At 46.3% G+C, this 24,971-nt stretch overlaps 1 protein-coding gene across 1 annotated transcript in view; it reads left to right on the top strand.

Annotated features, from left to right (window-relative positions):
* The window catches only part of SNAPC3 (small nuclear RNA activating complex polypeptide 3), a 223,651-nt gene that overhangs the window by 151,439 nt on the left and 47,241 nt on the right, over positions 1–24,971 (top strand). The window contains exon 7 of the mRNA XM_085633853.1: positions 15,674–15,838. Coding sequence (XP_085489979.1) covers positions 15,674–15,838 — 165 coding nt within the window. The remainder of the gene's footprint in view (positions 1–15,673; positions 15,839–24,971) is intronic.

Here is a 24,971-nt window from a genome sequence, read left to right on the forward strand (position 1 = left end):
GCTGCGACTCATCCAAATCTATTATCTCCACGCGGCGTACCTCACACCAGCTCGCCTTCACCGTGCGGGCCTCTCCGGGGATGCGGCCTGCCCCCGATGTGGTTCCGACCCGGCAGACTTCCTGCATATGGTGTGGTCCTGCCCGGCCCTGGAGGGGTTCTGGAGGGGCATTGAGACCGAACTTACGGAGGTCCTGGGGTGGGAGGTGCCCCATGATCCAAGACACTCGCTGCTGGGCATCACGGATGGCTTAGATGGCTCGCGCTCAGAGCAACTGTTTCTCATGACGGCCTTGATGGTGGCCAAGCGCGACATTGCTGCGGCATGGAAGCAGCCGCTGCCGCCAAGTGTGGCCAAATGGGGCGCTGGGGTGGACTGGTGCGCGGCGCAGGAACGTACTCTCTATCAGGCACGAGGATGCCCCAAGAAATACCGAAAGGTTTGGGGGAAATGGCTAGGCAACATACCTTAATGGGGCGGTGTGGGGGCTGGGGGGAGGATTCTGGGGGCGGGGGGGGGCGGGGGGTGCTTCCTAATGCTTTGCTGTGTGATACCGATTCGGAATACCAGACTGTTTTTGTTATTGTGCTGTTTAAAACAATAAAACTTGTTTATCAAAAAAAAAACAAAAGACCCAATTTGAAACACAATTAAACACTCACCAGTCATTACTAGGCAGGTCTTGTTCACAATTTCATAAATGCTACAGCATTCAATATACTTCTAAGTGTTTATAAAGAGAAAATTAATTTTGTTCTAACAGATAAGTAATCTAAATGTAGTAAATACTGACAAGAATATCAACTTCTCTGATAGATTATCATTTTGACCAATTTAAAGCAATCTACATTTCTTAGAATGCCTCTCAAAACATTCTGTGTGAAGCTACCGTAATACTTTTGTTGACAAACATTTTAGTGATAATGCATGGTTTTGCCCAGGTTTATACTTACAAGATGGTGGTATTACATACAACAAGTGATGATGACTAGACATTTGAGTCTAGGCGTCTGACCCATACATCTTTGTAGCTTCTGAAATAGCTGGCTGTCTAAAGTCTGATCTTCTAAGTCTCTGCAGTCTGGGTATTCGTTCTGTGTAAACAGTTATGTAGCAAATACACATAGGTGCTTCTCTGCTCCTAAGAAATGGCGTTGATTGAACATCAAGAGTCACATACATCGGTTACTTTCTAAAAATGTAGCCCTTGGTATAAGTTTTGTGCACCATTCAAATACTCAGCAACCTGTTCTTTTGTAGGTTGTTGCAGGCCAGTTGTTATGCTTATTTTGGGACCATATATAAGGCTAATGACTTAGATGCTGTCCAATAAATCAGATTCACAGTTTATCAGTGGTGTCTTTTACGTTCCATCCAGGACCAGTATTATGAAGTGAAGGTGTTCAGAGTGACTCCAAATCTTGTCTGTAAACCACAGAGTCTACTGTGTAAAATCTCTAGCATTAGGGAATCAAACTGGTTCTTTGACAAAGCTAGTCCCAATTAAGCAGTTTCCTGTGGTCTTTGCTGGAGCCTGGTGGTGGTTTAAAGGATGGGAACTCCTGCTCCAGCTAACAGGGCACAACACAAGAGGACATCAGGAGCAGAGTGAGAGGACTTAGGATAAATGTGTGGTTATTTTACTACATTTACTAAGTGATAATGTTTGATTGAGAGCAGGTAGGAAAGTGCTGTTTGGTGCCTGAGGAAATGTAATTTAAAACCCTCTTTAATGGTAATGTCAGATTTTAAGTCACAATTCAGACAATGTCACTTTTAGAAAGTTGAGATTTTCTTGTCATAAATAAATGGTTGTGCTTCCCAGGTGGTTGTACATCTTACCAAACTACCCGTACGAGATCCCCATCACATCACTCCGTAGACTGCTATCCTCCTATAATACCGATGTATGGGGGCAAGCAAGCCCGTATCACCCTCGCAACCCATACGACGGCGGGATGGACGTAACACACATTACCTACTACTAGTGGGTGGCTCACCTCATGGTAATCGGTGATTGGTTGTTTGGGACCAGGGGGAACCCCGCATAAAGCTTGGAGCTAGAGGGCCTCATAGACAAGGGACCACTGCATTACCTATATGGGACACAGACACCCCATCCCTACCTGAGGTGATAAAAACAATGTTACGTGCTTGGAACACCGCTCTGAAACTCAGTAAATAGATTGGGGGCCCACCAGGGAGACCGCTGTTGATGGGATGCTGGCTTTCCAGTACGGGCAGAGAGTGCAACTTCAGGAAATGTGATTGCATTGGCATCTCCAAACTAGGCGATATATGGGCAGGAAGCACAATGAAATCCTTTGCCAAACTATAAACAGAATATGGAGTCTACAACTCGCAGTTCTTCAGGTACCTGCAGCTGCATAGCCTCCTGGAGCCACTGGGTCGGGGTTCTAAACCGATAGTGGAGTATAGTTCCCTGGAGCTCAGGTTAACCTTAGAACTGCTGGGAAAACAGGGCATTTCCAGGCTGTACCAAGCGCTTATACTAAACACACCTAATCCTATAGCCTCACTGAGGGCCAAATGGCAGGAGGATATTGGCAACCTAGACGACAATGATTGGTGGAAGGCGTGCATAGCTCCCAGGGAACTTGGGTCCGACTGAGGTTGATCAAACTCAATTATCTACACAGGGCATACCTTACACCACACAGGCTATAGGCAATGTGGCGCAGCCCTGCCCCTGTGTGCACTAGGTGTGATCAGGAGCAGGGCACTTTCTTGCATATGGTCTGGTCCTGCCGTGTTATTCAAAGATTCTGTGGCAGAGTTGAGGGGACCCTGCAAGAGGTTCTGGGAGGTCTGTCCAAGCTGCAGCCAAAGATCGTCCTCCTTGGCATACTGGAGGGGAAAGAGGATTCCAGACACAGCGGCATCTTTGTGGGTGTTCTTGTATAATAGCAAAGAGAGACATTGTGCATAGGTGGCCTTCTGGGGAGCCCCCCCCCCCTCTTTGAGTGAGTGACAGAGGGGCATGGACTACTGTACCACGATGGAGTGGCAAGTGTATGAGGCACGAGAATGCCTACACCAATTAGAAAAGATCTTGGACCCCTGCAGAACTGGTCTGGGCCTGCCACTGACTCCTAAGCTACAGCGGAAGAAGGAAGGTGGTGGGTGATTGCTGAATCATGGTATTGTATCTTACACTAACTCTGTTGAGGAGGGTGGGATGGGTCTGGGATTAATGACTGCCAGAGTCATGACTGTTGCCATATATCCATACCCCATGTACTTGTACTCTGTTTACCAATGCTCTTACTTGCAGTGTCTCAGCTCACCTGCGTGTGAAGCTTCTGTTCTCAATGGCGTTAAATGTTTGTATTAAAGAAAACAATAAAAATGGGTTTTAAAAAAAGATGCCTTTTTTGGTCCAGGCCGAGGTCTCTTTAGTCTTAAAAATATTTGTTGCCTTAAGGCACTGTGAGAAAGTGGCTCTGTATATACTGTTCCCTAATAGGTACAGGGTGTACAGAGTCCACAGTCCCCCAGAGGCTGATAGAGGTCAAAGTTAGGTATGACCTTACTCTCAAAAGTGGTAGCTTGGTCGAGCAGTAAGGCAGTACCAGAGGACAGTGTAAAGCATTTATTGTACACACTCAGTCAGCAAATGGTTTCACACACTCAATAACTGAACTCCAGGCCAATGGTTTGTATATATAAAATATATGCTTGTTTTATTTTTAGAACCACAAAGGGGGTAAAAATATACTTTCTCAGAATGAGAGGTTGAATATAAATACTTTTGTCTTAAGCAATACATTTGTGTAAACAGTCACAGTTGGTTGCAATAAACAATCCTATTTCCTAAACATAACAATGCATTGAGCTCAATGGTAAATTCAGGTTATTTGTAATAGATTACTTTTCAGATTACTTTTGGAATTCCAGGTCTGGCTCCTAGAACCAGCCTTGGGTCAGTATTCAGAATCAAGTGATGAAAGTCGACTTAATAACTGTAATGATTTTTAAATAATATTTAGCTATTTCAAAAGTTAGCACTTAGAAAATATTTCAAAGAAAACATTCAATGGATCTCTATGGCAAGAAATTCACATTGCAGGTAGAGTACTTTATCGTTACTTTAGTAATCCAGGACTGGGTGCCTAGACCCAGGACTGGGGTCCTTATCAAAAGCAGGTAAGTAATTTCGTTTGCAGAAATGGTACGATTTTAAAAGAATATTTCAAATTTGCAAAAGTAGACACTTAGAAGAAATTTCACAGAAAAGCAGACAATGGTTTCCTATGGGAGAAAAATGAGTTAGAGGTAAGTATAGTTGTGAACACTTTTCAGGGTCAGGGCTGGGCACCAAGATCCAGCACTGGGAGCTCACCTGGGAGCAGGTGAGTAAATTCGTTTTTGTCACTTGGCTGATTTTTGGTGAATTTTTGCAGTTTTGAAAAGTTCACACTTAGAAGATTTTTGAAGAAAAAGCCAGTCAATGTTACCCTATGAGGAAAATGAAGTTAGCGGTTTAAGGGTAAGTACTCGACTGGCAGAGTTGAAATTCCGGGCATGGACTCAGGGGTCCTCCAGTGTCAGGTAGGTACAGTTGGTTCACCCTCAGCGGTTTCAGAACGGCCGGGTGCAGAGAGAGTTAGGCCCAATGTTATCCTATGAGGGATAGGGGGGCCTTGGTTGGTGGCTGCTGTCTGGCAAGCCACGCGGCTGTGGGAGCTGGGCTCCTGGTCACTTACTCAGGGCAAGTGGGGAAGTAGGTTAGTGTAGAGAGGGCACTGCCAGGGCCACTCGGGCGGCTGGGTGCAGGGTGCTTTTGAGCCTTCGGGCGCTCAATGGAAATCAATGGGAATGTTCCGGTTTGGAAAAAGGCTGCAGGCTCGGGGACGAGGATGTTTCAGGTGCCACCACCACTTCGAGAGGTAAGTTGGGTAGTTGTAGGTTAGGTGGGTACCCCGGGATTGGGCACAGGGGGCCGCAGGGCGCCGGGTGCAGGGGTGCCTTTTGACGTCGGGAATCTTACCCTCTGGTTGATCGCGGCTGGGGTGGCACTTGGTTCTGAGGCTGCAGGCTTCTTCCGGGATGTCGAGGGGGGTCCTTGGGTGCCGGACTCTGGGTCACAGTCGCCGTGGGGTCGTCCTCAGGGTCTTTGTCCACTCCGGCACTGGCCAGGCTTGGCTGGTGCAGAGTGTGTTGGGTCCGCGGTCCCGGGCTGGTGCCAGGGATAGCAAATAGGTTTCTTGAGTAGAGCCTCTACTCGTGGGAGTCCCAGGGGCTTAGAGCTAAAAGGTAGCCAGGTCCTCCGGGGTTGGTGAGGTTGCTGGCCACGAGAGATGCCGCGCTGGTGCAGGTTCGAGAGTCGACAGGCCGGTAGGGCTGGGGCCAAAGCAGTTGGTGTCTTCTTCTCTTTTTAGCAGCTGCAGGGCAGGTCCTTGTTCTTCTTGCTCTTCTTGTAGTTTTCTATCTGGAATCTAAGGAAGGAAGGTTCAGGGGGCCCCTAAATACTAGATTTAGGGGCGTTACAGGTAGGTGAAGGCCAGGGACCAATGGGTCCTTGTCCTGGGATGGGTACACCCCCTATCCTGCCTCTCTCCTGTGGGAGGGGGGCAGTAGCCTAATCCTGATAGGGTAGGGCCTCCCATCTTCAAGATGGCGAGAGCCCGGAGATGTGCTTCACCTCGCCTCCCCCACCTGATGGGTGGGGTGGGCAGGCTGGCACATCCCCTGTCCTTGTATGGGGTTTCCGGCCAAGCTTCCCGCCAGAGTGGGGGGTTGCAGTGGCCTGGGGAAACTCCAAATGGCGGCCTGCCTTTGAAGCTTCCCTTTGCTCATCCTGGGGGAGGAGATTTCTCACCTCACCCAGGATGTGCATTGTTGCAGGCCCGGGAGAGCAGGGGCTCTCCCACCCAGGGGTCCAGCAACGTGTCTGCTGTGTGGCAGCCTGGGCAGCCTCAGAGCAGACGTGGATTGTAAGTTAGCTGTAAGGGGGAATCTCTAAGATGCCCTCTGGGGTGCTTAGTACATTAAATCCTACACTGGCATCAGTGTGGGTTCAATGTGCTGAGAAGTTTGATACCAAACTTCCCAGGCTTCAGTGTTGCCAATATGGTGCTGTGGAGCTCGTGTTTGACAAGCTCTCAGCACCATGCACTCTTAAATGACAGCACTGCACTTACAGTGCCCAGGAATGGACCCGGGTACTGTAGGGGCACAGGGCTCCTGCTCCTGTGCCCACACCATAGGCGTAATGCACCCAGCTAGAGGGGTGGCTGACAAATGCCTTGGCAGTGTAGGTGATGGGCATGGTACACAGTGATGTGTGCCATGTCGACTCTTTGTTTTGTCCTGCACCCAGACACTCAGCCTGCAAGGGCAGTGTGTGTGTAAGGGTACAGGGCCTCTGAGGGTGGCACAATGAGTGCTGCAGCCCTTAGAGGCCTTCCCTGGCCACAAGGCCCTGGGTACCTAGGGTACCATTTACTAGGGGCTGACATGTGGCTAGGGTTTGCCAATTTGGAGTTTGTGTGGTTTAAGGAAGGAACATAGGCCCTGGGCACCTGATTGGCAGGAACCCAGGGTACACTCAATCGAAGTACATTCAGCAATTTAGCAAAAAGTGGGGGCATACCATGCAAGAAACATGGCACTTTCTCACACAACCCCCCCCCCCCCCAAACGAAAGGTGATGAGACTAACCTTGTCCTATGGAGTCTTCATTGTCTAAGTGGAAGAACCTGGAAAGTCCATCTGCATTGGCATGGGCAGTCCCTGGTCTGTGTTCCACTTCAAAGTCCTTTCCCTGTAGGGAGATGGACCACCTCAGTAGTTTTGGATTTTCCCCTTTCATCTGCATTAGCCATCTGAGAGGTCTGTGGTCAGTTTGAACTAGGAAGTGAGTGCCAAACAAGTATGGCCTCAGCTTCTTCAGGGACCAAACCACAGCAAAGGCCTCATGGCCTCAGCTTCTTCAGGGACCAAACCACAGCAAAGGCCTCCCTCTCAATGGCACTCCAACGCTGCTCTCTAGGGAGTAGTCTTCTGCTTATAAAAGCAACAGGTTGGTCTTGGCCTTCATCATTGGTCTGGGATAGGACCGCTCCTATCCCTAGTTCAGAGGCATCAGTCTGCACTATGAACTGCTTGGCATAATCTGGAGCTTTTAGAATTGGTGCTGAGCACATTGCTTCTTTTAGGGTGTCAAAAGCCTTTTGACAACTAACTGTCCAGTTAACTTTCTTGGGCATTTTCTTGGAGGTGAGTTCTGTGAGGGGGGTCACAATGGACCCATACCCCTTCACAAACCTCCTGTAGTACCCAGTCAAGCCAAGGAATGCCCTGACTTGGGTCTGGGTTGTTGGAGCTATCCAGTCCATGATGGCCTGGATTTTGGGTTGTAAGGGCTGTACCTGGCCTCCACCTACAAGGTGGCCCAAGTACACCACAGTGCCCTGCCCTATCTGGCATTTGGACGCCTTGATAGTGAGACCTGCACTCTGCAGAGCCTCTAAAACCTTCCCAAGGTGGATCAGGTGATCCTGCCAGGTGGAGCTAAAGACAGCAATATCATCAAGATAAGCTGCACTAAAGGACTCCAACCCAGCCAGGACATGGTTCACCAACCTCTGGAAGGTGGCAGGGGCATTCTTTAACCCAAAGGGCATCACAGTAAACTGGTAATGCCCATCAGGGGTGGAGAATGCTGTCTTTTCTTTTGCTCCTGGGGCCATGCCAATCTGCCAGTACCCTGCAGTTAAGTCAAAGGTACTGAGAAATTTGGCAGCCCCCAATTTGTCTATCAGTTCATCTGCTCTTGGGATAGGGTGAGCATCTGTCTTGGTGACAGAGTTGAGCCCTCTATAGTCCACACAGAACCTCATCTCTCTCTTTTCACCCTGTTGATGAGGTTTGGGGACCAGAACCACTGGGCTAGCCCAGGGGCTCTCTGAAGGCTCAATGACCCCTAACTCCAGCATCTTGCTGACCTCAGCTTTGATGCTTTCCTTGACTTGATCTGACTGTCGATAGATTTTGTTCTTGACAGGTGCACTGTCACCAGTGTCCACATCATGGGTACACCAGCTTGTCAGACCAGGGGTCAGGGAAAAGAGGCTAACATATTGTTGCAAGACTTGCTTGCAGTCAGTCTGCTGTTGGGCAGAGAGGGTGTCTGAAAAAATCACACCATCTACTGACCCATCTTTTGGGCTGTAGGATAGGAGGTCAGGGAGTGGCTCACTCTCTGCTTCCTGTTCTTCATCAGTCACCATCAGCATGGTGATGTCAGCCCTATCATTGTAGAGTTTAAGGCGGTTCACATGGATGACCCTTTTGGGTGTCCTGCTAGTGGCCAGGTCAACTAGATAGGTGACCTCACTCTTTCTCTCTAGGATAGGGTAAGGGCCACTCCATTTGTCTTGGAGAGCCCTTGGTGCCACTGGCTCCAAAACCCACACCTGTTGCCCTGGTTGAAATTCAACCAGTGCAGCTTTTTGGTCATACCAGTGCTTCTGGAGCTCCTGGCTGGCCTCAAGGTTCTTGGATGCCTTTTCCATATACTCAGCCATTCTGGACCTTAGGCCAAGCACATAGTCCACTATGTCCTGTTTGGGTTCTTGAAGAGGCCTCTCCCAGCCCTCTTTTACAAGACACAGTGGTCCCCTTACAGGATGACCAAACAGAAGTTCAAAGGGTGAGAAACCTACTCCCTTCTGTGGCACTTCCCTGTAAGCGAAAAGCAAGCATGGTAACAGGACATCCCACCTCCTTTTGAGTTTCTCCGGGAGTCCCATGATCATACCTTTCAATGTCTTGTTGAACCTCTCAACAAGGCCATTGGTTTGTGGGTGGTAGGGTGTAGTAAACTTGTACTGCACTCCACACTCTTTCCACATGTGTGTTAGGTAAGCAGACATGAAGTTGGAACCTCTGTCTGAAACCACCTCCTTAGGAAAACCCACCCTGGTGAAGACACCCAGGAGGGCCTTGGCTACTGCAGGAGCTGTAGTAGTCCTAAGTGGAATTGCTTCAGGGTACCTAGTAGCATGATCCACTACTACTAGAATGAATTTGTTCCCTGAGGCTGTGGGAGGTTCAAGTGGACCCACAATGTCCACACCTACCCTTTCAAAGGGGACCCCCACCACTGGTAGTGGAATGAGGGGGGCCTTTGGGTGGCCACCTGTCTTGCCACTGGCCTGACAGGTAACACAGGAGCTGACAAACTCCTTCACCTTTTGGTGCATCTGGGGCCAGTAAAAGTGACTCACTAACCTTTCCCAAGTTTTGGATTGCCCCAGATGTCCAGCTAGGGGGATGTCATGAGCCAAAGTTAGGAGGAACTCCCTGTACTTCTGTGGCACTATCACCCTCCTGGTGGCTCCAGGAGTGGGGTCTCTTGCCTCAGCATACAGTAATCCCTCTTCCCAATAAGGTCTGTGGGTACCACTGACATCTCCCCTGGCTTCTGAAGCAGCTTGTTGTCTCAGGCTTTCAAGAGTGGGACAGTCTCGCTGACCCTGGCACAGCTCTTCCCTAGAGGGTCCCCCTGGGCCCAAGAGTTCAACCTGGTAAGGGTCAAGCTCCATGGACTCAGTTCCCTCAGGGGTATCTACATCCTCTTCAGGGGGAGAGGGGTTCTGAGTGTTTGGCTGTACAGAAGCTGGTCCCCCAGTCTTCTTGTCCTTCCTCTTGGTTGGTTGGGCCATTATTCCAGGCTCCAAACCTACTTTTTCACCCTTCCTCTTGCTCTGTGCTCTGGTTTGCACACACACCAATTCAGGGATGCCCAGCATGGCTGCATGGGCCTTTAACTCAACCTCAGCCCAGGCTGAGGTTTCCAGATCATTTCCAAGCAGGCATGCAGCTGGCAACTTTGGAGAGACCACTACCTGTTTCAGGCCAGTAACCCCCCCCCCAGCCTAATGTTACCATGGCCATGGAATGACTAGTGGTGACACTGTCAGCGTTGGTGACTGGGTAAGACTTCCCAATCAAGTATTGCTCAGGGGAAACCAGTGTGTCTTTCACCATAGTGACACTGGCACCTGTATCCCTCAGAGCTTCTACCCTAGTTCCATTTACCCAGGGGTACTGTAAGTATTTCTTTAAGTTGGGGGGCCACACAGCCACAGTGGCAAACTCCACTTCTCCCAAGGAGACTAAACTTGCTTCAGTGTGTTCCCAGATTTGCTCAGGGTACACCTCTGATCCCATTTGTATACTTGCTGCCCCAGGAGTGGCTGTACTGGGTGCCTTAGGGGCTTTGTTTTGGGGGCAAGATACAGTTAGGTGTCCCTGCTTCTTACAGGTATTACACCAGGCCTTTAAGGGATCAAAGTTCTTCCCCCTATATGGTTGGGGCACATAGGGAGTAGTTTGGGTCCCACCCACCTGAACAGGTTTTTGGGGCCCTTTGGAAGACTCAGACTTTTTATCTTGGGGATTCTCACCACCTTTCCCCTGGGGAGGTTTTGTGACCACCTTCTTTTGGTCACCCCCAGTGGTTGTCTTGGTCACCCTAGTCTTGACCCAGTGGTCCGCCTTCTTTCCCAATTCTTGGGGAGAAATTAGACCTAGGTCTACCAAATGCTGATGCAACTTTTCATTTGTGCAGTTACTCAAAATATGTTCCTTCATGAATAAATTGTACAATCCAGTAAAATCCTGCACACCATGTCCAGCTAACCAACCATCCAGTGTCTTCACTGAGTAATCTACAAAATCAATCCAGGACTGGGTCTGGGTTTTGTGAGCCCCCCTGAATCTAATTCTATACTCCTCTGTGGTGAATCCAAATCCCTCAATCAGAGCTTTCTTCATGAGGTCATAGGATCCTGCTTCTGACCCAGAGAGAGTCAGAAGCCTGTCCCTGCAGTTACCAGAGAACAGTTCCCACAGGAGTGCCCCCCAGAGAGGTTTCTTTACTTTCCTGATATCACAAGCCCTCTCAAAGGCTGTGAACCATTTGGTGATATCATCACCTTCCTCAAATTTAGGGACAATCCCTTTGGGGATTTTAGGGTCAGAAGTTTCCTCCCTATCCTTATTTTTATTATTGCTGCCACCATTGATGGGTGCTAAACCCATCTCTCTCCTTTCCTTTTCTAGGGCCAGGAGTCTGGACTCTAGATCTATTCTTTTGGCCAGCCTCACAAGGCTGTCCTCTTCACTGGGGGGTCCCCCAGTGTTGTCTCTGGGACCAGAGCCACCTGTGTGGTCTCTAGGTGCCCAGATGCTATGTCTTGAGTTGGAGGGTATGGGTGCCATCTCCTCCCTAGGGAATAGTATGGGGAGGTTGCTGTCCACCTCCCCTGTTTCCCTTTCCTCATCTGACTGGCCATCACCATGTTCAGATGGGTGGTCTTTAGCATACTCAGCCAGGAGCTCCTGGAGCCCTTGTTTGGTTGGATGCAGACCCATTTGTAAATTTTTGAGTTTACATAAGGACCTCAATTCCTTGAAAGACAAGTGTAAGTAAGGTGTGAGGTCGAGCTCCTCCACCAGGTCCATGTTATTATTATCACTAATAGCTGGGTTTATTTGAGACATTCTAACCTGACAGTTCTAACCCTCTACCCTGACTATAGTGACTTTTATTTTTCTAAAATTCTAATGGGACTTAAGCAAGGCCCTAGCAAGACTTTTAGTAATTTTGGAAAAACCAATCAGAATTCTAAAGGCAATTTTTAAGAGTTCTGTTGTGTGATCAGATGGTAACCAAGTAGTCCAACAAATGCAAGTTTGTATCCCACCGCTGATCCACCAATGTGAGAAAGTGGCTCTGTATATACTGTTCCCTAATAGGTACAGGATGTACAGAGTCCACAGTCCCCCAGAGGCTGATAGAGGTCAAAGTTAGGTATGACCTTACTCTCAAAAGTGGTAGCTTGGTCGAGCAGTAAGGCAGTACCAGAGGACAGTGTAAAGCATTTATTGTACACACTCAGTCAGCAAATGGTTTCACACACTCAATAACTGAACTCCAGGCCAATGGTTTGTATATATAAAATATATGCTTGTTTTATTTTTAGAACCACAAAGGGGGTAAACATATACTTTCTCAGAATGAGAGGTTGAATATAAATACTTTTGTCTTAAGCAATAAATTTGTGTAAACAGTCACAGTTGGTTGCAATAAACAATCCTATTTCCTAAACATAACAATGCATTGAGCTCAATGGTAAATTCAGGTTATTTGTAATAGATTACTTTTCAGATTACTTTTGGAATTCCAGGTCTGGCTCCTAGAACCAGCCTTGGGTCAGTATTCAGAATCAAGTGATGAAAGTCGACTTAATAACTGTAATGATTTTTAAATAATATTTAGCTATTTCAAAAGTTAGCACTTAGAAAATATTTCAAAGAAAACATTCAATGGATCTCTATGGCAAGAAATTCACATTGCAGGTAGAGTACTTTATCGTTACTTTAGTAATCCAGGACTGGGTGCCTAGACCCAGGACTGGGGTCCTTATCAAAAGCAGGTAAGTAATTTCGTTTGCAGAAATGGTACGATTTTAAAAGAATATTTCAAATTTGCAAAAGTAGACACTTAGAAGAAATTTCACAGAAAAGCAGACAATGGTTTCCTATGGGAGAAAAATGAGTTAGAGGTAAGTATAGTTGTGAACACTTTTCAGGGTCAGGGCTGGGCACCAAGATCCAGCACTGGGAGCTCACCTGGGAGCAGGTGAGTAAATTCGTTTTTGTCACTTGGCTGATTTTTGGTGAATTTTTGCAGTTTTGAAAAGTTCACACTTAGAAGATTTTTGAAGAAAAAGCCAGTCAATGTTACCCTATGAGGAAAATGAAGTTAGCGGTTTAAGGGTAAGTACTCGACTGGCAGAGTTGAAATTCCGGGCATGGACTCAGGGGTCCCCCAGTGTCAGGTAGGTACAGTTGGTTCACCCTCAGCGGTTTCAGAACGGCCGGGTGCAGAGAGAGTTAGGCCCAATGTTATCCTACGAGGGATAGGGGGGCCTTGGTTGGTGGCTGCTGTCTGGCAAGCCACGCGGCTGTGGGAGCTGGGCTCCTGGTCACTTACTCAGGGCAAGTGGGGAAGTAGGTTAGTGTAGAGAGGGCACTGCCAGGGCCACTCGGGCGGCTGGGTGCAGGGTGCTTTTGAGCCTTCGGGCGCTCAATGGAAATCAATGGGAATGTTCCGGTTTGGAAAAAGGCTGCAGGCTCGGGGACGAGGATGTTTCAGGTGCCACCACCACTTCGAGAGGTAAGTTGGGTAGTTGTAGGTTAGGTGGGTACCCCGGGATTGGGCACAGGGGGCCGCAGGGCGCCGGGTGCAGGGGTGCCTTTTGACGTCGGGAATCTTACCCTCTGGTTGATCGCGGCTGGGGTGGCACTTGGTTCTGAGACTGCAGGCTTCTTCCGGGATGTCGAGGGGGGTCCTTGGGTGCCGGACTCTGGGTCACAGTCGCCGTGGGGTCGTCCTCAGGGTCTTTGTCCACTCCGGCACTGGCCAGGCTTGGCTGGTGCAGAGTGTGTTGGGTCCGCGGTCCCGGGCTGGTGCCAGGGATAGCAAATAGGTTTCTTGAGTAGAGCCTCTACTCGTGGGAGTCCCAGGGGCTTAGAGCTAAAAGGTAGCCAGGTCCTCCGGGGTTGGTGAGGTTGCTGGCAACGAGAGATGCCGCGCTGGTGCAGGTTCGAGAGTCGACAGGCCGGTAGGGCTGGGGCCAAAGCAGTTGGTGTCTTCTTCTCTTTTTAGCAGCTGCAGGGCAGGTCCTTGTTCTTCTTGCTCTTCTTGTAGTTTTCTATCTGGAATCTAAGGAAGGAAGGTTCAGGGGGCCCCTAAATACTAGATTTAGGGGCGTTACAGGTAGGTGAAGGCCAGGGACCAATGGGTCCCTGTCCTGGGGTGGATACACCCCCTATCCAGCCTCTCTCCTGTGGGAGGGGGGCAGTAGCCTAATCCTGATAGGGTAGGGCCTCCCAACTTCAAGATGGCGAGAGCCCGGAGATGTGCTTCACCTCGCCTCCCCCACCTGAGGGGTGGGGTGGGCAGGCTGGCACATCCCCTGTCCTTGTATGGGGTTTCCGGCCAAGCTTCCCGCCAGAGTGGGGGGTTGCAGTGGCCTGGGGAAACTCCAAATGGCGGCCTGCCTTTGAAGCTTCCCTTTGCTCATCCTGGGGGAGGAGATTTCTCACCTCACCCAGGATGTGCATTGTTGCAGGCCCGGGAGAGCAGGGGCTCTCCCACCCAGGGGTCCAGCAACGTGTCTGCTGTGTGGCAGCCTGGGCACCCTCAGAGCAGACGTGGATTGTAAGTTAGCTGTAAGGGGGCATCTCTAAGATGCCCTCTGGGGTGCTTAGTACATTAAATCCTACACTGGCATCAGTGTGGGTTCAATGTGCTGAGAAGTTTGATACCAAACTTCCCAGGCTTCAGTGTTGCCAATATGGTGCTGTGGAGCTCGTGTTTGACAAGCTCTCAGCACCATGCACTCTTAAATGACAGCACTGCACTTACAGTGCCCAGGAATGGACCCGGGTACTGTAGGGGCACAGGGCTCCTGCTCCTGGGCCCACACCATAGGCGTAATGCACCCAGCTAGAGGGGTGGCTGACAAATGCCTTGGCAGTGTAGGTGATGGGCATGGTACACAGTGATGTGTGCCATGTCGACTCTTTGTTTTGTCCTGCACCCAGACACTCAGCCTGCAAGGGCAGTGTGTTTATAAGGGTACAGGGCCTCTGAGGGTGGCACAATGAGTGCTGCAGCCCTTAGAGGCCTTCCCTGGCCACAAGGCCCTGGGTACCTAGGGTACCATTTACTAGGGGCTGACATGTGGCTAGGGTTTGCCAATTTGGAGTTTGTGTGGTTTAAGGAAGGAACATAGGCCCTGGGCACCTGATTGGCAGGAACCCAGGGTACACTCAATCGAAGTACATTCCGCAATTTAGCAAAAAGTGGGGGCATACCATGCAAGAAAGATGGCACTTTCTCACAGGCACTCCATGAAATGGTCTGCAGCCTAATGTTTTAAACAGAAATGCTCTTTGAAATATTTAAAGTTTCTGTTCCGTCTCAAAATTCTGTTTTATCTCTATGACAAATTGCTTTATTCTCCTATTAAAATGCTGTTGAGAATAGTAATCGATCTATGAAATTGTGTTCTCTCAATTGATTTGCACACTTCCTCTGTTAAAAAAGCTCACCATAATTTTAGTTGTGCTGTCTGCCACCAGACTCATTCATCCTTCTTGACCAACAACTCCCCTGATCTTTTCCGTTTCAGTGAGACCCGGCAGAGCATCCCTATGCCACACTTTAAGTCATTAGGTTGCTATCCGCCCATCACAGTCACTATGCTCGGATCCTTAGCGTAGGTTTCAATGCTGAGTGTGTGTTAGAATACCCCTATATTTTATGTTCTATCTAATCATTGCCAGGTATTTTGTTATTGAGAACTTATGATCCTTATGATAGTTGCCATGCAGTTATTCAATATGCTAGCCTAAAAGAAACAGTTAAAATTGCAGATGATTTTCCTAAATGGATAGAAAAGGTCTTGCTGTCTAGATAAATCCATGGTTGTAGATGGATGCTTTTATTGTTGAGATCTCTGGGAATAAATTATATCAGTAAAGAGAAGTCCAGTAGTGGTTAAAACAAAATATTGTGGGGTTTCTCAGAGCAATAAGAAATAATATTGATTTTGTTCCTAACCCCCAGAACGATAATCGAATGGTCTGAATCTCTTGATCGAGGCTATGGAAGATTTCAAACCGCGCACATGGATGACCACACATTTAACGACTTGAACATCAAAGTTGGCTTCCCATACCTGTATTGCCACCAAGGAGATTGTGAACATCTTGTTCTTATCACAGATATAAGGTAAAGTAAAATCTTCAAGAAATACCAATATATACTTACCGCAATTGGGTGTAAAAGTAACCTGCAGCTTAAAATTGTAAAAGATAAGTAATATACTTATCTCTTCTCTTTTGGTAAGGATTTAAACTTTTAAAGACTGTCAGAGCAACATTGAAGTCATTTATGATGAAAAGTTTCTTCTAGGTTAGGGAAGGTGGTCAAGTGTTGTCTCATAGGTTTATATGTAACTGACATATAAAAGTTGCAGTAGGTACAATTTCATTTTAAAAGTCCTTAGATCACAGCCTATCATATGCTGGTAGGACAAGGTTTATTTCATTGTGGGCCCACTTTCTGTCTTGATCTCCTGTGTTCCGCAACAATATAGGAAAACATGTTTTATTTTTGTCACTTGTTTCAATACTACAAGAAAGGATTAACTTGTATTGTTGTATCCTTGTGTTTCAATGCTATAGTCAAATGTGAAGGTTGGCTTGCTCTATGGAGAAACTGCATTGAGTGCAACTTAAGGCCTAGAAGCTTTCCAAAGGAAGAGTGGAAGTGCATCTAATATCTAAAGACCAGTAATATCCACTCCTCCAGTTCCAATTGCATTAATGTTTATATATGGTTACTTTGTCTCTGCCTTGGGGTAGAGGTCACTACACTCCTTTTCATAGTACTCGCCCCTGCCAACAGCACAATATATTTAAGTTGCTGTTCATTCCATTGGTCTGGGTGTGCTGAGTTGCCTCTGACATGTTAGGGACTCATGGTATCTGGCTTGACTTTTCCCTAGCCTAAATGATTACTAAGGTTTAAGTCCCCTGCTCATTGGTTGATGCTTGTAAGACAGCCTCTTTCCTAATAAGGACGTTGTTAGTGCTACAGCGCAAACAGCGCAGAAGGGTACTTAAATATGAACAAAAAGCACATTTTGCATCTCAGTAGTGTATATTTTTTGCATGATGCTGATTGCTTTTGTTCTTTATAGTTTTTTATGCTCCAGTGGTTTCCTGTGTTAAGGCATTTCCTTTTGCAGATCTCTGGGTCTTAACGACCGCACTTCCCTTGTTACAGCATATGGTGTTTAAGGACGTTTGAGTCCTTGTAGCTATTGCCCCTAATGAATTTCCCCTATACAATTGCCACAGTGTGCATTCTTTTATTGTAAACTCTGAATTCCACTTCTAGGCCAGGTGCTAACCACTGACATTATACTGTTTGTTTCAGATTTAATAGGTAATTCCGGTCCTTGTCTACAGTAGGAATGTATGTTAGCTTCCTCGGTATTTAAACACTCCCATCTCAAATGATCTATCCTTCCTGATCGCTTCTGGACACTTAGGTGATTGGAGCTCCATGAACACCAGAACACACACATTTTCCATATGTAATACTGAGGGAAAACCTGAGAAGCATTTAACTATCTAACCCCAGGATGTGTTGGAGCCTACTTGAGCAATTCAAAGATGCCCTATGAATTTCGTGGGTGGACTCCTGTAAATAATGAGGCCTAACCCCATTAATATGCATGTGAATAAAGTGTCTACTGATACTAATGAAATGTTGTGTGGTCAAAAGACATGCGGAAAATGCCATTGGCCTGGTGCAGTGCATCCAGACATTTGAAACACCCCAAAGGCCCATAGGATTTACAATGTATTAAATTAAAAATACACAAAGTCTCTTCTTCTGTAAATCTACTAGGATTCATTTTTTCAGAGCATCTTGCCTCAAAATCGAGTGATTGGATTGGGTATAGGAGTTTATTGCACTTGTAGCAAGATATGGAGTACCATTTCTGTGACAGCTCCCGGTTTGTCCTCTGCACATATAATTAAAAGTACAGAGTAGGAGGGGGATGAGAATTCAGATTCCCTGTTGGTCCCCAATCTTTAGCTGTCTATGATAAGAAGTCCGTTTTGTCAGCATGGGGCCCAAGTCTGTCCCCCAGAAGAACCAGTTTGTGAAACCTTCAGGCATCCTGGTTCTAATCCCTAGGAATCCCCTGCACCACTGATAAGTGTAGGTTATACAGTGAAAGCCCGAAACCGGTCCTAGGATGCTTGTTTCCAGTCCAGGGAGGACCTGGCTTGGCAGTTCGGGCTGGACTGTTCCCATCGGGCACAGGGTCAAGACTGATTTGCATATGGCTGGGTTCAAACTGGAATGGCATGGTGAGCAAAAAAAACGATGGATTTAGGCCCAGATCTCTGTACTGGGGTGAATGTATGACATTGTTCTGCATTCTGTCCATCAATTGTTGTTTTTGCATTTGTCACCCCGAGTGGGAAGGGTATGCTCAGACGTGAGTCCCTTGCTCTCCATGCCACTGGAATCAAGCTATCCTGGCTGACGAGGGCTGAAAGCCCGAAACCGGTCCTAGGATGCTTGTTTCCAGTCCAGGGAGGACCTGGCTTGGCAGTTCGGGCTGGACTGTTCCCATGGGGCACAGGGTCAAGACTGATTTGCATATGGCTGGGTTCAAACTGGAATGGCATGGTGAGCAAAAAAACGATGGATTTAGGCCCAGATCTCTGTACTGGGGTGAATGTATGACATTGTTCTGCATTCTGTCCATCAATTGTTGTTTTTGCATTTGTCACCCCGAGTGGGAAGGGTATGCTCAGACGTGAGTCCCTTGCTCTCCATGCCACTGGAATCAAGCTATCCTGGCTGACGAGGGCTGAAAGCCCGAAACCGGTCCTAGGATGCTTGTTTCCAGTCCAGGGAGGACCTGGCTTGGCAGTTCGGGCTGGACTGTTCCCATGGGGCACAGGGTCAAGACTGATTTGCATATGGCTGGGTTCAAACTGGAATGGCATGGTGAGCAAAAAAACGATGGATTTAGGCCCAGATCTCTGTACTGGGGTGAATGTATGACATTGTTCTGCATTCTGTCCATCAATTGTTGTTTTTGCATTTGTCACCCCGAGTGGGAAGGGTATGCTCAGACGTGAGTCCCTTGCTCTCCATGCCACTGGAATCAAGCTATCCTGGCTGACGAGGGCTGAAAGCCCGAAACCGGTCCTAGGATGCTTGTTTCCAGTCCAGGGAGGACCTGGCTTGGCAGTTCGGGCTGGACTGTTCCCATGGGGCACAGAGTCAAGACTGATTTGCATATGGCTGGGTTCAAACTGGAATGGCATGGTGAGCAAAAAAACGATGGATTTAGGCCCAGATCTCTGTACTGGGGTGAATGTATGACATTGTTCTGCATTCTGTCCATCAATTGTTGTTTTTGCATACAGTGAAAGCAAGCGTGATTTCCATGTCTTCTCTTTTGCTGATGCTGCTGTCCCTGCTTTACTTGTCACCCCCCCAGCAACTTGATAAAAGCACCAGTGATAGATGTATTTCCAGGGTCTTTTCTCTCAAGGAGGCCTGAATGTTCTAGCTCCTTTGTCAGTTGGAACAGCCCAGTAGACTAAGGCCACACTGTCTGGACTAGGAATGCCAAAGGCCGACCACTTTTCAGCTTTGTGCACGATCACCGAGAGGAACTAATGTTGATGTTTGTCTTCTTAGCCCCATTTGGGGCAGAAGGATCAGTGGGATGGGCTGGGAGTCTGCCTGTGGCTGATTGCATTCTTTCTCTTAGTAGTGTTTCCCATTCGGCACTTTCTGGTATGCTCTGTAGAATGATGACTTTTGATAGCAGGGAGAGTTACAGCAGGTCAGGGTGTCGTCCACAATGCACAATTACCTAGACTGTTTCCTGAAAATAGGCAGCACTGGGACTTGCTAGGCCAGAGCATGCCGTGATGCATTTGTCCCAAAAACAGGTGGCAGATCAGGCCCATAAAGGGAAGCAGGTCCTCCGAAGTTAGAACTAATCAGTGTAGAGAGCTAGGAGACAAGAAGAACCGGATGGTACAGAAACCCCTTACCAGTGAACCAGCAAGAGCATGACAGGAGGGTCCTGACCACGCCTTCTCTCTCTTCCAGGAAGAAGGCAAGCCGTATGTTAGCTATTTGATTGAGAAGTATTATTATTGTTCTTATTGTGTGTTATTGCGTAGATAAACAAGTTAGAGACTGAAAAGCCATACATAAGGATGTACCATAAAGACTGAAACTGTACTAAAGCACCAATACTTAACATGAACTTGGACATGGTGTACCATATTATTCATAAATAAACAGTCAGTCACCCATTGAGAATTCTATAACTCATCATTCCTATCCTTATGAAATCCACAAGCTTACAGCTACTCTTCTACTTCTGTTAAGAGTTTTGTGGGGGTGTACTGGACCGAAGAGACAACTGCAGACAAGGACTTCCCAGACAGGACCAAGACGTAGAAAACGTATGATACATGCCTCGAAAAAGCCCTGGGCTGGTTAGCCATATGGCCAAAACCCGTGTCAGCTGTAAGTTTTCTGCACCGTTCTGACCACTTGGTGAAAATAAAACCATTAATTTTTGTACATAATCTTTGAAAGCTGGGGAATTTATTCCAAGAACTTAGCCATACAAAGCAGGATCTGTCTCCATGTTGACAACTTTTCTACTTCTGATTCACAGTCGCCATTATCTAACCCCAACATATCCCCACTTAATGGACTATCTCCTTATGAAGTGCGTTTGCATTGAAATTTGGAATTGATTGGAGGTCAGCGATACATGGAAAGGGAATCCTTAAAATACAGATATGGGTATTTGATCTTACCTCCGAGCGAAGATCTAGACCAGCATTGTCCATACTGATCCAGATTGTCTTAGCAGACGTTAGAATGAAACGCCTTCTTCCTCTACCATAGTATAAACTATTTTGGATAAGTTAAGTGATCCTGCTAATGAACACTGGGCTATTCCTCTGCCTTTGCCCTGCCCTGCATAGTTCATGATGAACCTAATAAAGGGTAAAGAGCCAACATCTTTCTCCCTAAGTGGGAAGTGCAGTGGTTCCCTGAATAAGAGATTTTATCAGAATGATGCACTGACATTAAGACAAGTAAACTCCTAGGATATTCTCCCCAAATGGTGTCTGAAAGTATGGTGGATGTACACTAATTATAAGTAATTTATTTCTTAATTAGTGCCATTGGTGTTTGCATTGAAATACAATGGTTGTAGGGCCAGGAACCATCACCAATGCGGGGGCTGGTATCCTTTTGCTGTGAAAGTCAGAGAGGAGGAGCATGATCAGTAAAGAGTTTCAAAGATTGTACCAAAAAATAATAACTTATGGCATCAATGGGCCATTTGATGGCTAAACACTTGTTCAGTCCTAGAATGTATTCCTCTTGGGAACAGTTTAAACCTTAAGAAAGAATAAAGTGTTGCCCTCCCCTTGCATCATGTTGGGAAGGGACTGCCCCTACCTCTACACCTGGAGCACCTGTAAGCTGAAGGGTTTGGTGAAATCATGAAATAGAACAGGGGCCGACCAAATACTTTGCTTTACAGTCATAAATGAGAACAAGGTAACTGCAGTTGTGGTAGGCAGAGTAGGTGACACCAAGTTTGAAGGAGAAGGTGTATTATATGGGTACTAAGAATGATCTCAAATCATATTTCGACCTTCAGAATGGAAGCAAAGGCGTTGTCACAGATTCAGATATTTGGGGTTTGATGGAGCCCTTTCCCAGACTGTGTTACAATACTGGACGTGACAGGTCCATGCCTCACTTTTCTGGGACTAGCTTTGAGCTCACTTGTTGTAAGTCAAAGAAAATAACATGTAGTTGAGTGAGACGCCTATTACAGTCAGGACTATTACAATGATATTGTCAAGGTAGGCAGTAGACTAAAACTGGCAAGGACGTAACACATGATCTATCAGTCTCTGTAAAATTGTCTAGGGCTCCTTTGAGTCATAAAATGCTGCAAAGCAGAGATGTAGAAAAAGGCCTGTTTTTTTTTCTTGGCCCTTTTTTGTGGTCTAGAGTGGTTTAATGCTGTGAATTGTCTAATCATTTGATCAACTCCTTGACAAGTGGCAATTAAGTAGGCATAGGTGATGACGTTCGCTTGTCTAAAATGTGTACATAAACAAATATTGTCTAGTGTAGCAACCAGAAAAATAGAAGAGTTCCAGTTGATACCCTACTTGTAGCATGTTTTCTACCGCTTCCTCTAGGGCTTATCTCCTGGCCTCTGGTATGCGGTAAAGTCTTAATCGCGTTACAATACCGAGCATTTTTAGTATGTGATGTTGCAGTGCATGATTGAGGCCTGCTGTTTCTGAGAATCAAATTGGGAAAACAGTGATTAAGGTTTGGATGTTTTTCTCCACTCCTCTAAATGGGCCAGTACTTCAGGATAACCCAGGACAGTGGAGTAGTGGAGGGTTGTATGTCGTTACAACGCATTCCGTTGCAACGCATGCCTTTACCATGCATGGGTTACAACGGAATGCCATTTCCACGCACAACCTTTTCCACGAATATTCCTTTACCACGCATACTTGCATGGTAATGGAATACTCTTGGCAAAGGTTATACTCCTCCCCTGTACCCTTAGGTGACCACCCAATCATTATTATTACCCCTGCCCATTACCCTTAAACAGTATATATATTTTTAATACTTTTATTCTCCTTACCTCTTCACGTCTTCTCCTCGATCTTCTTTGATTACGTCCTATGTCGTAAAGAGGAAGCGTCATTCCGTTTCCTCCAAAATGACACCGATTGTCACCACTTTCCTTAGTTTTTACATTTTCTTTTTTTGGGGGGGAGGCGACCCCCCCCCAAGCCCCCTTTTTTCCTGCATGCATTTATTTTTTATTTTTGGGGGGAGACCCCCCATGCTCCCCTTTTCTTTTTTTACCTTTGAACACACGTCTTCGCCAACATCAAAAACGGACTGAACCTGAGGAAGATGAACTGGTTCCAGTGAAGCTTGCGTGGTAAAGACGGTCGTGGAAGGCATACGCGTGGTAAAGACGTTTACGTGGTAAGTGTACCGTTGTAAACGTAACGCGTAGAAAAGCCTTTGTGGTTAAGGATGTTTCCCGTAGTGGAGTAGAATGCTTTAGACAATGTTGCCCCACTCAAAACCAAATAGACTATCAGCAGTCTGGTATTTGAAGAAATTATGGACTTTGAAAATTAGCAATGCAACAATTTAGAAAGAATCTGGAGAACGTGCGATAACACTTCTTATAAAACAGCATGCAAATCCACATCGAAAAATTACCACAAACAACTGAAATCAGCATTCACAAGTATCTTAAATCTCGTCTCTTCTTTCTGTAAGTCTGATTATCATCCTAAAGAATTTAGCTCAGCTGAAATAGTACAGTAAATCTTTCCACCCTACATTTGAGCTTCTTCTTCATTGGATTATTTGGTTGAGAAGATCAAAATATCAAATTTAACTTTGAAGGCCCAACAACGGAAAAATCCTTGCCAGTTCACTTAGATAGATCAGATGTCCCCAATGGTGCATTTCTAATTTAGTTCCAACCCCGAGTTGAAACACATACAACTGTTTGCTCTCTCAATCCACTCAGGATCACCATTGTTCTTATTTTATCCATATGGCTATTAAGTCTCTAGCCACCATACTTGGATCACTGTGTGAATTGTCTCTTGTGAGTGCTCTTGTTCCCTCTTTTTGGAATCCTGCTTCGGTTCATCCCTTCCCAAAGAAGCAGTAGGCAGACCCCAAGGTAATAGCTATTTACTTCTACCTTTTCCAGCCAAGTTGCTGGAGAAAGTAGGAAAATCCAGCGTTTGCAATATCTGGAAACTAATTCACTCCTGGGCCCCTCTCATTTAGGATTTCAGACATCTCACAGCATGAAGACATCCTGATGACATTAGTGTGACACTCGATCAGGGAAGATTAGCAATTCTCATCCCTCTTGATATATCTGCAGCTTTTGACATGATGTTACAAGCTGTTCTTCTGGAACTCCTACATGATGCAGAAATCTGTCTCAATTCTGTAACTTAGTTACAGAATTCCTTTGTGGATAGGACACAATCCATACATTTGTCCCAATATTGTTCACCCTGAAGCATTGTTTTGTTGCATACCTCTGGGATCCTCTGCAAATCCAATCTTGTTCAATATCTGCTGGCTCCCTTAGCTGAAATTGTAGGATCTCTTGTCTTCGACATGGTATGTTATGTTGACCATACTCAAATATTTGTGTCCATCACATAGAGTTTGAAAGAGATTCAACCCCGATTTCACTCCTGTATGGCAGAGGATGCCAGCTGGAAGTCCTCAAACTGTCTTAACCGAAAAGTGAATAAGATGGAGGTAGTTACATTTTACAACTCTTGCAAGGTGTAGTCCCAGTTATGGTGGCTGGACATTCTGGGAGATAGTCTCACTCCCGAAAACCTGTTAGAAATCTTAGTTGTGTTACTTGACCAGGATTTGACTTTGTCCTCTCAGATGTTCGAAGGTAGCAGCTTCCAGCTTTGCCACCGTGAAAATGGTGAAGAAAGCCTTTATATGACTCAATAAAAACATCTGCAAAACCATAATCTAAGCATTAATAACTAATTCTTTGGCATATGGAAAAGCAGTGTGTGTTGGAATTTCCATCTACCTTACAAAACATCTGCTGATAGTTCAGAACTCTGCAATCATTTCAGAGCACCTGAACAACTTGTGTTGGCTCCATTAAAACATCAATCAGTATTCCATAAGTTATGCATCGCTCACAGAGCCATATGTAAAACTGGTCCTACATATCTTATGAAGAATCTCATTTTAATCAACCCACTAAGCACTTGCTTGGCTAATCTTTCCAGCAAGAAGTCACTACATCACTCTTGTACTTTTCAGGCTGCCCCTTGCTGGAACAAGCTTCCTACACAACTGTGGTTATTAAATTGCTGCCTTTAACAAAACAGCTCAAAACCTGGTTATTTTATATTACCAATTAAATATGCACTCTTCTTTTAGGTATAAGATTCTCTACACTCCTTTTAGCAGGCACTCCTTTTTAGTGCCAGAACACACTTTTTGAGTAACATTGTGTTCAATAAATTTACTAATAGTTAAAATAATAATATGATGGAAGAACAACACCAGAAGAAGCAGTATCAACAAATTAGAAGATCTGAACTGTGCTCCTGTATACTCAGTTTCTAGCCATTACTTTAAGAGATTGACATGGAAAGTTTGTTTGTCCTTCAGTTTCTCCTAAAGGGCATTCCTCTTATAACAGGAGTCACTTTCT

The sequence above is a fragment of the Triturus cristatus genome, chromosome 2_1 (genome assembly GCF_964204655.1).
Source record: "Triturus cristatus chromosome 2_1, aTriCri1.1, whole genome shotgun sequence".
In the NCBI taxonomy this organism is placed as follows: Eukaryota; Metazoa; Chordata; class Amphibia; order Caudata; family Salamandridae; genus Triturus; species Triturus cristatus.